We start from the raw sequence: 13,251 nt of genomic DNA on the forward strand, positions 1-13,251 counted from the left end.
GAGATCCTACTACCCAAAAATCCAGGTTTCACTGACCATGTGCTAAACTATGATTAGGCTTCAGGAGGACGTGAAGTCTGCTGTGTTGAACAGGAAAGTAACTGTTGGTTGGGGTGGGGGGAGGACTTGATCAACAGTGGAGAAGTACATTGCTTTAGAAAAGTTGCCCCCAAAAATGAATCCCTTACAGTGCTCTAATGTTTTGTTCCTTAAATCCAAAGCACCTATTTTTCAAGAATTAAAAAACACTGATATGAAATACAAAAATAGGGTACGAAGTAGAATAGCAAATCTCAAGGATGCAAAGAATCCTAACCTAAGGAAAAATGTGTTATGTGGGAACATTCCTCCTGACAAGTTTGCCAAAATGACAGCAGAGGTAAGTAAAGCACAGGTCTTTAATTATTTCCCTATTGGACTTTTGTCCTGGCCTGTATTTATTAGCCATAAAAATAATTTATGTAAGCTGCCCGCACTTTTGAAAGACTGTGGCTTGTTGGTGGCTTGCACAGGCTGAATTACAGGGTTGTGTTGGGGCAGAGGGAAAGAAAGCGCTGTCCCTTAATGGTTCCTAAATATTTGATTTTGTCTGTAGGTCAGAAGGCAGGTATGCTGTCGCATGTAAATTTCCTGAAATGCGGTATGTTGTGCCTTTTTTAAAAGGCCACATGATATATCAGTGATAGTTTTTTAAGTTTAGGAAGATGTAAATATGTCTGGCTAGTGACTCCAAGCTGCTTACCCATTCACCTTTCTGGATATGCAAGTGATAGCCTGTCTTGCCATTTGTTTTTCAAATGCTAACCTCTGCTATTATACTCCTATGCAAGGTATAGCACTGTGGTTTTAAAGATCAGTCCCTCTCCTGTTGGCATTTTCAGTGTTTATTTAAAGCTTATCTCAAATTTGACAGAATACTTGAAGTGATTTTGAAGGAAACTCTTCACAATAAATAGAAAAAGCCATAAATGATAGGGGAAGGAAGCTAGGAGAATTGCCCTTTAAATCAAATTAAATATATGTTATTGAAAGAACATTTTGGACACTTGAATAGAAATTCCTGTTCAGATGTTCACTGTCTTTACAAATTCCCGTTCAGATGTTCACTGTCTTTACAAATCAAAATAAATCTAGAAAGTCAAATGAAAAATTAGATTTTATGGGAGAAAAAAACAAAAGCACGGTTAACACCTGATTTCAGTTTTGTAGTTCTGCTAGTATGTGTTGGATTCTACCCCCCCAAATGAGGTATAAAGGAGTATCTTGGAGACTGAAAGAAATTAAATTTATGATCAAGTAATGAAAATCATGATTAGCTTTATTCTAAAGGAAAGTTTTTTGGCAACCCCACCCCCCCCACCCCCCCACCCCCCCCAGCTTTATGTAAAGGTCAGGGCAAACAGAGGCTGATAAAGGAATGTATAAAGAAAAGTAGATTGTATCTTCAGTGCATATGTTGAGTTTTTTCGTTCTACATGTGTGTATGTACGTATGCACAAACATGTTTTGTGTTGTCCAGTGCCCATTCTTTGTTTTAATTAATGTCTTGGATTAAAATTTTAATGGCTAAAAAACTCCTTAGTGTTAAGATTACTTCTGAAGTGAAACAGCGTTAATACAATATTTGCATTCCACATTTACATGGGATGTGGAGTAAAACTTTATTGAAGAAAAATGGAACGATTTGTTTTTGCTGTGCACACGTGTTTACTATATATTGTGGAGATCTGCACACTAGAACTCTTTTAAAGGAAAAAGAAAATCGGTGAAGCTGAGCTCTTCGGTTAGTGTTTTGAAACTAAGTGTATATGGCTTCTGGTAACATGGTAAATTATGGCTATACTGTCTTTCTCAGTACAAATATGGAAATAGTCAAAATAGTGTAAATTTTTCCTATAATAATCTTCTGTAGGTCAATGAGATAATTATGCAAAGATCTAACCTAGGGAGAGGATCTTTTTCCTCTCTAGAGAATTTTTAAGTCCTCTTCTACCTTGTCTCTCTATTACATTTCTGAACTTCAGAAATGCATTTGCACAGAAATGTTTATAGGTGTTTGGTATTGTAACTTTTACTGATTCCCCCCCCCCAGCTGTGTAGAAAAAAACAATTTTTTTAACTTTTTGTAGCTTCTGTGTTGTGAAATATCCCAGCTTAAGTCTTGTAAAATTACAAATGTGTAGAATTACTTTGCCCTTCAATAGAATCGTTCATGGATTCTAAATCAAAAATGGTGCGTACTCGCGTAGTGGTAACGACTTGTTTAAAACAAAAACTCTCTAGTAAACTCTCTCTGCTCTTTGTCCATAACAGGAAATGGCAAGTGATGAGCTGAAAGAAATGCGCAAAAATCTGACCAAAGAAGCTATCAGAGAGCACCAGATGGCTAAAACAGGAGGTACCCAAACTGATCTGTTTACATGTGGCAAGTGCAAAAAGAAGAATTGTACATACACCCAGGTACATGGTTATTCAGACTCTTTGTTTTCCTTTTTCAAAGCTTAAGTCCTATATAAAGGTTGTCAGAGGAAAAAAGTTTTAATTACAAAGTGAACTTTTAACAAAATGCTAACAAATTACAAAATATGGGAAGATAGTTGGATCTGCCTAGGTGTGCTTACGTAAATAATGTTTGTTGTATTAATTTACCAAAGATTTTATGTAAATCCAAGCTGAGTATCTATATACCCTGAAACATCAGTTTCTTTGCAATGCTGAGTTTTTGCTAATTCTTATTACATCTTATTAATATGATTTTATGTGGAGGAGAGCTAATTTACTGTTTTTAATGTGTGTAAACTTTTCTTTACAGAGGGAATAAATAGTGGAAAATGATACATACATATAAAATATATATACATATATACATGTGCATATATTTCTATCTATATAAAATCTATCATTTGACTAACACTAGATCCTTATTTACAATCATTCCTACAACCTTTTTCTGTTTTAATTAGGAAATATGTGCAAGAAGAAGGGCTTTAATTTGTTTAGCAGTGCTTCAGGGCATGTAATTTTGACCATTGGATCAATTGAGTTTATAATTTAATATTGTATGTCAGATGCTTTAAGTAGAAAGCTGTTTTTCAATCATGAGACTTTTAAGCCTTTACATCAGTAAATATATGTAAAATTGTACTGAACATGTAGTTTTACTGCAGAATCTTTTCCTAGAAATATGTGCACAGTTTCTGTGCCGAAATTGGTATTTTAGTGCTACTAAATCTGTCAAAACATAAGTTTATGATCACTTATAGTCTAGACAAAAAAACAATTTCAATTGATACAGAAAGTTGTATTTTTATCCAAATGTGTTTCCTTAATGATAAACTTTGATTTTAAACCTTCACGTTGAACACATACTAACAAAAGTTGAAGATACTAATTTTCCTTTTCCGCTCTGGCTCTTGCCTTTGCCAAAGGTTCAAACCCGCAGTGCTGATGAACCCATGACAACGTTTGTTGTCTGTAATGAATGTGGAAACAGATGGAAGGTAAGACTGTTAGACTGCTCTGCATATTTGATAGCAGACAGCCAGGCTCTGTGCTTAATTTTGGTTTACAGTAAAGGACAAATGAGTTTCTGCTGACTTTTGGTTATTTCTTAGCCCGTTAATGATATTACATGTTCATATTGCAAAATAGCTTTAGGTTAGAAAAGTGTTTTTGACTGAAGGTGTGAGATCACACAAGTAGGGCGGTGGCAAAGGGGGAGAGAAGTCAGGACATTGACTTAGGCCTTGTGACATTTAGTTACAATACTGCTTTGCCATACAAAGTAGTGGCAAGGTAGTCACTGTGTTTTCTCTTTCTTCACCCAAAGATATTCCAACTATTTTTAATCTCTGCTTCGATGAGTGGCCTTTGTTGTGTTTTTTTTCTGGCTTTTTGCTACTCTGAAAAGAAGGGGGCATAAAAAAGAGATGACTGCTGCTGTATTCCTGCGTCAGGATAAGTGTAGGGCAGTGATAACTTGATCTAAATTTTTTTAAGTTCAGGAAATGGGAATTATAAAAGCTTCTGAGGATCACGGGTAGTCCAATAAAGTGGAGAAACACTGAAATGAAGGCCTGTAAAATTTACAACTTAAGATGTGATAGCACGCAACATGAAGCATGATACCCTCATTCCGTTATTTTTCTGTGTTAAGAATGCTGCAGCTCTGCAGAACCATGTTGCACAGCATATGTTAAGATTACTGCATAAAAAAAAAATTCTTTTATGCATCTTGTTTTACATATCTTATTACTGAATATTGTTCAAATCTATACTCCAAGATATCTAAATAATTTATAAAGCTCAGAAATTGTTTGATGCAGTACCTGGAAAAGTTTATTTTTCCTCAAAACCTTCTTGTAAGGTGATGGTTACAAAAGTGTACGTATAAAGACGCTTGAGTGAAGGAATGGTTATGATATAAGCAAATGCTTTAACTAGTAATTTCCATATCCTAAGTGTGGTGTCATATTTCTGTTTCTTCTTGCAAAGATTTAGAAATAAGCTGTATGAAGATCTCATAAAAATTCTTTTCTTTTGACAGTTCTGTTAGAAGAAGAAATTGTCAAGACATCTGGACCAGTATGAAAGAGGATTTTGTAATTACCTTTAAAAACTAGGCTAAGCATCTAGCTTCTTGCAAATGAGAGGTTTTTTGGTTTTTGTTTTTGGTTTTGTTTTTTTTTTTTAAAGCAGCATACATGCCTGAAGTTAGCCTTTGTTTTGACACAACCATCATTTCCTTAAATGCCTTCCTATAGCTGATAGTCAGTAGGGCCAGGTTGCTCAATTGTATGGTGAATGTTAAAATATTTTTTCATTTTTATAAGTAAGTTGACATTAAACTTTTACCAATTAAACATTTTGGTAACTGGCTTGTTTTTTTCTAACTGTGAATAATGTACTGTATTTTTTGCGGTCTGAAACATACACGCTCCTCCCATATGTATTTTGCCTCTCCACATTTGTTCAATTGTAAGAATGGAATTTGTTTCTTGCTGCCGTGTTCACTAGTTTTGCAAAGAGAAAAGGTGTTTAACTCGTATCTAATTACGCTAAACTCAGTTGTTAACTAAATCACAATTTAGTTAACTCTCTAGTTTGTACGTACTCTTTCTGAATTAGGACTAAATTTGCGGACATGGGGTTTGGAAATTTATTAGTGGATATGATGACCTCTTTTGCAGTGGTTGGTTAACCTTGTTTATGTAACCAGCTTTGATCAATGCAATACATTTTATTGCGCAGAGCATGTATTTTACATTCTATCAGTAGGTATTATTTCTAGGAATGTCTTAAAATAGTCGGTTAAATCTCATTTGAGTGTTCAGTTTTGCTTAACATGCTTGACAACCAAATTTGGTTTAGACTTTGTAAATAAGTAAAGGCATTGTGTTGTAGGCTGTCCTAATAACACCAGCTAACCAATTCATCACAGTATAAACTGGCTGGGGAGGTAATATTAAATTCACTTCATATAAATGACATTAATTTTGTTCATGAACTGAATTGTGAGATGTGGAGTATCCGATGTCAATCATAGACCTGCAGGTGAGAATAAATTATTAAAGTTATGGTCTATTCCATATGTGGAATGATATAAATAATAGTGCTTTGTTAGAGCCTGCTTTTTAACAGTGCACGTGTTTAGAAGTATTTTCTAATGCGCTTTCAAGGAAAAATATGTCAACATCTTTAGAAGAGATTAAATTCTTTCATTATACCTAAGTTTATATTATTTCATTTATCGAAGCCTGGGGCTGAGGAGGTCTATCCTGGCAATGTATAAAGGATTGATGGGGGGATGGGAAGAGTATGCGCGGTTCTTGGAGAATAAATTCCTTGACTGTAAAGGAAAACCAAGATTTTCTATGTGGAATATTTTTTTGCGTGATGGTGGCAATCGTAACAAATGAGTTGGAAATAGTATGATGACACTTGAGCTGTGCAGGACAAGAAGTGTTTGGTAAATACTTTATAGAGCAAGCTTTTCCAGTCAGCTTGTGCAAAGAAGGAAAAGTGGCTTTTCTGCTAAAGGAAAAATGATTAAAATAGAAGTTTAGTTGCAAACATTTTTTAGGCAGAAAATTGTTCAGGATCTAAAGTTTCTTGCATAACTTTATATAAAAATGTTTTTAACTCAATTTATTTGATATTAATGCCCTAATTCAGAAAACATTCTTTTTTCTTCTAGCAGAATGGGTTTATTTTTAGCCTGTGTGTAGCTCCTTTGGCAGGATTGCTTCTTACGAGTTACTTAAAGATGCATAATTGATTTTTTTTTTTTTCCCCAAGTTAAGACAGCAACAAACTAATGACAGACATTTAATATCAATTGCAGTGCTTTGTTTGGAGACCTTTGTAAAAGAACAAGTCCAAAAAATTATGTTAAAAATGATTGCAAATTGGATGCCAAGTAGACCTGAATTTCCACTGCTGTTCACGGCATATATACAGGGCAGGCACAGGTTGGTTTGCATAACCTTCCTCACGCTACATGTCCTTTAATCGTTATGCCTGATTGTGACACTTAGGAGAATTACCTTTTGAGAAAATACAGTAATTGCCTTTCTGTACTTAGCGAATTATATCTGGACTTCATTAAAAGAACTAGAACTGCGATAGCGCTTTCTGTGATGTAGGTGTATCCAAGTAGGAGTTGAAAGAAAATGTTGTTTCACCTGATGTTACCTTATGGCTGGGGAACAGCCTTCAGCCTTTCTCTCTTCTGTCCCCGAGGTAAAAAGACCCGTTTCTTTCTCGCAGTGAGAGATGAAGTCCAAGAACTAGATCCAAAGAAGATCACAGTTGCCTAAATTCTATTCATGCTTCATTTTGGTTACCCAGATCCAAAAATAAAACTGCCCAGCAGTGAGCTGTGGATGCACCTCTGTTCAACAGGTGCTTCAGTTTTCCCAGTTGTCTGAAATTGCCCTCCGCTATCAGAGCGGATGTAAAGTCTGAAGGATGTATAGGAGAAGAATGTATAGGAGGTGGGGCTGGGACTGTATCTCATTTCCCCAGCTGGCTGGCTTACCTACTGAGCTGCAGTCGTGCTACGACTGACCCAGTACGTTCGGATATTTTATGCAGTGAAACATGCCGGCAGAACTGGTGATGAATCTCTCCCGTCCAAGAATAGCAGGTTTGTTTATTACCTTTATGGACATTTGAATCCTCTCAGACGAAAGAGAGACTGGAACATAATTGCCCTACAACTTAAGCTAGTTTTTACACTAGTAAAGAAACACTAGTAGAGTGTTCTCTACACTAGTAAAGAAAAAGAGGTGGCCATGTTCCTTCTCAAGTAAGTGTGTCTGTGTGTGTGTGTGTCTGTGTGTGTGTGTGTCTGTGTGTGTGTGTGTCTGTGTGTGTGTGTGTCTGTGTGTGTGTGTATAGATCTTTAAGGATGCCATCTTTCTTCTGCAAGGAAGGCCAGAGGTTTCTGCTGCTCAGAAAACACAGCTTCTGGATCCTTAGTTAGAAGGCATTTCCTCATATATAATTCTGTTCACTTGCTCTGGGTTTTAAAATATCCTGTACTGAATGATTCCTTTTGACTAGCACTAAGCAGAAGGTAGATATCTGCTCAATGATCTTGGCTTTTGTGAGTCCCATTTTGAAGCCCGGTTGCACTTTCCAAGCATTGTGAAGGAGGTGCCTGGTTTTTATCCAGAGTTCAGGATTCCCCTTGTGGTCGCATACGTGAATTTTAAATTGAAACTTACAACCCATACCAGCTTAGGTAGAACTTAAATTCATCAACACAAAGTCTTCATTCTGCAAAAAGTAGTTGTATTACCTTTCAAACGCATGCCTTTTGAAATCGATCATTAGTAATCATTCATATAAATAAACCTGAGGAGTTTCACCTCTTTAAGTATGATTTCATACAGCTGTATATTAGCTTCTGTTTCACTAGATCATCACTAATCTTGAATTGTTTTACCATTTTAAAAGGTTTGGGATTAATCTAGTTACAACATTAGTATAGAAAATCTTTCATTAATGTCATTGAAATGATCCTGATACCTTCCATGGCAGAAGACACGTGTTCTTAAATACTGTTTAGAGCAAACTTGTTTAAAAATTATTTCACGTTGTGATAGTCTTTCTCATCACTTTCTCTCTTTCAGATATCCTTTGTAATCAGAAAGTGCATAAATACAGGATGTTTGTGTGATAAATTTTAATCTGTCTTTATATAGTAGAGCCTTCAGGATATATATATAAAAATTTTTTTTTTTCTTCATTTGTATTGCGCTAATGACTTTGGAATTTAAAGGTCAGTGTAAAGCACAATATGTTAGCTGAAGGGGCCCATGCAATTTTAATACTGCTTAGCAGGCTGGTGAAAAGAGCAGTCTTTAACAGTATGCATGTTCTGTGGGAGTTACTGGTTTGTGAAGTGCAGCCATTGAAGAAAGAGTACCAGCGGACTGGAAAGTTGTTAGAGCTTAATGATATCCTGCAGTTAGATAAATGCCAAGACAGACCAACCATGCTTATTTTCAAGCTAGGATAAATTGATTTTGTGGTCATTTCTTACTTGATGAATTATAAATAATATCTTGTGTCAATATGATTATTTTCTCCTGCTATTCATGTAACAGCTTGTCTATGGTAACTTTTCAGTGCAACTCGCTTTTGCCCTGAGAAAAGTATGTGCATAATAAGCAAGTATATAATAATGAAATGTAGTTAAAAAACTGTCTTCTTTGCGGGTGGGTTTTTTCCTTTTGTTTTTTTTCCTTTTTTTTTTTTTTTCCCTTCCCCCCTTCAATTAAATCCAGCATTAAACAGTCTCAAAATAACAAGACATTTAGGGGAGTGGGCTGGTTGTTTGGGTTTTTTAAGAGAGACTCTCAGGGTATCTAGGGACCAGCATTCTGCCATTGCTGTTGGGTGTAAGCTTAAACCTAAAACACAGCATTAAAATTTGTTCAGATTTTTCATGAAAGATGCGCATTGCAAATGTCAGCGTATTGTAATGCAGAAGTAAAATGAAAATTGCCTAGAGAATTTTAATTGCTTAGAAGTTGTGATACATGAAAAATAAGCTTAGAAATTATTTTCTCGTTTTGATAATCTGATGTTAACCATATAACTGCCCAAACCAATATCGTTTTCTCTCCCCTCCAATTTAATTGTATTATTCTGCAAAAAAAGAAGGAAAAAAATGCAATATATTGTTTGATATAAAGTACGAGTGTTTGGTCTGTCTTGCAGCTCTTAATGAGGTATCTTTGCAGGGAAGAGAGATAACTTAAAAGAAATTAAATCCTCCATTTCATGAAATAACAGACTTTGAACTTTTTTTGATGTGTGCGTCTGATCTTTCCAGCGAGCTGAATTTGACCTAGTTAAACTTGCTTTGTCAACTTAGAGTTTTAGAGCGCTCTTACCTGCCCTGACTAAAACAAGTACAGCATCATCAGTTTGACTGCAAGCTCCCCATGAATGCTGCCTTACCGATACATCTAGTTTGTTTTGCTGAAGTTACTACCTATCATGTAATGCTTTACGTAAAATGAAATTGTATTGATAGTGCTTTGGGTATGTTTACTAGAAGTTCAGCTGAGAGAACCAGCGTTGATACGTTAAGCAGCGGTGACTGCTAACTGGACCGTGTCTTAAGTGTAGTGGTATATAGAAGGGCTTCCTCTTAACTTAGTCATCCAGTGTTGTGCTACAGAGGGCAAAACCACTTTGATTTGCTGTCTCTCTTCAGTTTTTTGGTTTACTTTTTTGTGCTGACACGTTGAATAGTGGTTTAGTTTTGGAAGGAGATGATGGAAACTGGTCCATAGCTATTGTTAACTTACCGTGTATCGGGTCTTCTCCTGTGGTGCTGTGTAATGAAAAATCTCATCATTACTTGTTTAATAATGCGAATGCAGTAAGGGGAGAACATGTCTCCTGCCGAGTGCATTGAGGAAACAATTAAATTGATCTCCTAAATTCTACCTTGTTACTCATATTTCCTTTTTTCAGAGAAAGTCCCCATTTTGTGCTTTTCATACTGCTGGAATTAGGCAAAGAGTAGGTTTTATAAAGGCTACAGTAAATGTCACTGAACTATGCCTGTCTGGTTCTTCCCTTCTAGGAGTATGTTTTTCTTTCTGTTCCCCATATGTCCTTTTTCTACCTATATGTGTCATCTGGTTCATTTAAATAAATGTGCTGGAAAAAATGCAGTTCAATGGAAGTCCACTATAAACTCTGAAGTTTAATAAAGTGGAATTGTATTGAATCTTGTAATTTAAAGTAAAGAAGTTATTCTAATAACAGATCTACACAGATTATGCGGATTCAGCTTACTTTCTTCCTGGTATTTCCTGTGATGACTGATTTTGAGATATGACCAGAAATCAAGTGTGTAATGCTTTGGGGATACTGTAAATGAACATGGTTTATTAGTGGATAGAGCTGTTGCTTTTCTTTCGGACAGTCTGAAATAGTGCTGTATCAGAACAGAATATTTCCAGCTTCCTTCCTTTGTCAATTAAATGTGTGTGTATCTGTAATAGAAACCTTACAAGATCTGTCAGGTAACGGGAGAATTTAATAGGTACAAAACCAAGATGGTTGATACTGCTATCCTCTCGAGAGCGAATAGTGAAGGGTTTTTACATCTACCTACCGAGGGAAGAGAAGGAATATGTGAGAATTCTTGTGCTTTATTTTGGAATTTAAATGCCCAGACTCTTCTTCCTCTTAAGTAAATAATTTATAAACATCAACAATATGAACTTAAAAATGCTTTCAGCAGACTCTAGTAGTAAAATAACAATTCTTCAGCAAAAGATTTTTATAGGCAGCATTATTTCAACCATTAGCTTTCATAAACTTGAGATTGCCGTACCGATTTCCATTAGCGCACCGTATATGCATTAAATATACCAAGGCAAGTGGAGTGTACCTGTGCCAGGTACGATACGTGAAACTTTGTCTAGTGTAACCCAGATATTGACAGTACTGTGTTTACTTTGGTCACAGTGTGGATGGGGCAACTGGTTTGGTTTTCAAGAAAATTCTAATGCTCCACTTAAAAAATAAAATTTAGTTTTCGTGCTCAGTTGGCATTTGTACCTCAGACATAATGTTGTAACAGATTTGCATCTGAGTTGCATGCTGCGTTTGAAAAAAACACTGCATTTTTTGAACAACAACATTTTCTCTTCGTTCTCTTCATTCTCTTTTGCAAAGTAACACTGAATTTGATCAGAAACTGTAGTTAGCTGACTGCGCCAGAGCTTTGTGCGGGTTTAAATCATTCAGTCTGTAGTAAAACTTGCCTGAGTTATTTTCAGGTAAATATCTGATTAATTCTAAATTCCCTGTGGATTGGTGTAGCCCAGAGTTCCTTTTGTTTTAAAATAAATACATTTAAGAAAAAAATTCTATGCTTCAGTGGATTTTTCAGATAAGGACTGAAGCAAGTCCTTATAAATAGCAGAGTTCATAAACCGTGGGTAGGAGTCTCTGTGCATTAAGGTATAAATTTGAAGCTGTGCGTCATCGAAGGTGTGTTGTGAGGGTTCCAGCATATTTCGGTTAATAACTTCTCTTACTCTGGAGTCCAGACTGACCTGCATATTAAAACAGAAAGTCGCGTAAATAATAGTGGTGAATAGCACATGTGGGGGTTTAGGTTTGTTTTATTGGTTGAAAAAGCAGTCTTTTTGAACTGTTTCAGCTGGTGTCCTTCAAGAGTGTAAAAACTGCTAAATATACTTAGGCAAAAAATGACTGTGGTGAAATTTGGAAGTAGTGATATCTTGAGTGTGGATAGAGGAATGTTCTCACCGAGGCGACCTTACTTTGAACAGGGCTGCCTGCAATCCCGTTATTACTGAAACCTGAGAGACTGGCAGACTCTTTCCAGACCAACTTCCTGCTCTGTAGTGGGGAGGATTTGTAATTTTTTGTGACAGTTCGTTTCCTTGGGAGTTAGTGCTGTTGTAAAGAGACTGAATTTGGAGTAAGCAGTATGACGCAGGCGGAAGCTGTAACCTGGGAAGCTGTTGCTTAATCAAATTCCTGTTAGAAAGCAGGGTGAATTGATGCGAACCACAGGCATGGCTATATAGTGATTCCATGCAACATACAAGTAATGTCATTTTTTTTCTGCAAGGCTCTACTGTCTGTAGAAAGATATTAGTATGACTGGAATAGACTGACTAGATTTAAACAGCATTTTTGTAAGTACGTAAGTATAGCTTGCACCGCAAACAATTAAGTTTGAGTTTTGCAAGGATATTGGAAGGTTTAAAATTCCAGCCTCCTTGGCAGGATTATATTCAGCTGAACTGAGGTGTCTTCGAAACTTGACATATTTGCTAACAGCAAAGTGACAAGTAGTTCTGAAAATTTTCAGGAAGTCAGTGTGTTTGTTCTATGCCATATTTTGTCAGCTGCTCTTTGAGTGATTTCTACTTTGCAAATAACACTGTATTTGTAGTTACTGTGCTTTTGGAGAGACGCACACACCCCCTTCCTAGTGCAAGGAAAAAAGAAACTGATTTGTCCAACAAATAAAATTTAAGTTAAGCAAGGATAAAGTGATCATCTGTATATTTTTGCCTCAAACTACAGACTTCACGCCAGCATGCCAGGGTAGCATAGGAAGGGCTTTCTTACAGCCAGTGAAAGTAGTTCTGACCACCTCACCTCAACGATGGGTCTGCCTTTTTTCCCCTAAATATCTACTTGATGGCAGTGGAATGTGGGGGGGGAAAAGTTCTCCCTGAGTATTGTTGTAGCTTTAAACGTGTTAGAACTAACTGTGCAAAGCAGTATCAAAGAATGTATTGGGGAAAATAATATACCTCTTTTGGAGAAAGGATAGAAATATAATCTTCATAAATTAGTCTTGCTTTTTCTTCAATGACACTTTTGTTGGATTCTTGTTTTAGTTCCTCACAGGCCATCCAGAAAAGCATGTTTTCCTCACTGAATTCTGTTCGTAGAAATTCACGAAAAGCATTTCTGCCAGCTGGAGTGAGCATCAACTTGTCAAATGACTGAGCCCAGGCATTTACTTCTTCAAGGGTAGGAGCAGGGCTTGAGGAGGAAGGAGAGGACGAGAAGAGAGAAATGAATGATTGTTACTCGAGCTGTTTGCAGCTGGCAGGAGGCATCTGCCATCACAATCGAACAAAATCGCAAGGTTCATGGGGCTCTCAATTCCTCACCGGAACTACCCAAGTGCAAACTCTAGTAAACATATTTATAAGATGCTTTTTG

The 13,251-nt window shown here is 36.4% G+C and overlaps 2 protein-coding genes across 4 annotated transcripts in view; one reads left to right on the forward strand and one right to left on the reverse strand.

Annotated features, from left to right (window-relative positions):
- The window catches only part of TCEA1 (transcription elongation factor A1), a 30,032-nt gene extending 25,170 nt beyond the window's left edge, over positions 1 to 4,862 (forward strand). The window contains exons 7-10 of the mRNA XM_076329709.1: positions 225 to 379; positions 2,314 to 2,460; positions 3,429 to 3,500; positions 4,547 to 4,862. Coding sequence (XP_076185824.1) covers positions 225 to 379; positions 2,314 to 2,460; positions 3,429 to 3,500; positions 4,547 to 4,555 — 383 coding nt within the window. The 3' untranslated portion in view covers positions 4,556 to 4,862. The remainder of the gene's footprint in view (positions 1 to 224; positions 380 to 2,313; positions 2,461 to 3,428; positions 3,501 to 4,546) is intronic.
- Positions 4,863 to 10,240: 5,378 nt separating this feature from the next.
- Positions 10,241 to 13,251, reverse strand: part of RGS20 (regulator of G protein signaling 20) — a 41,886-nt gene continuing 38,875 nt past the window's right edge. For all 3 annotated transcript variants that reach the window (XM_076329712.1, XM_076329711.1, XM_076329710.1), the window contains exons 4-5: positions 12,834 to 13,068; positions 10,241 to 11,594 (exon numbers count right to left, since the gene is read on the reverse strand). In XM_076329712.1, coding sequence (XP_076185827.1) covers positions 11,406 to 11,594; positions 12,834 to 13,068 — 424 coding nt within the window. In that variant the 3' untranslated portion in view covers positions 10,241 to 11,405. The remainder of the gene's footprint in view (positions 11,595 to 12,833; positions 13,069 to 13,251) is intronic.

This window comes from Aptenodytes patagonicus, chromosome 2, assembly GCF_965638725.1.
Source record: "Aptenodytes patagonicus chromosome 2, bAptPat1.pri.cur, whole genome shotgun sequence".
NCBI classification, from domain to species: domain Eukaryota; kingdom Metazoa; phylum Chordata; class Aves; order Sphenisciformes; family Spheniscidae; genus Aptenodytes; species Aptenodytes patagonicus.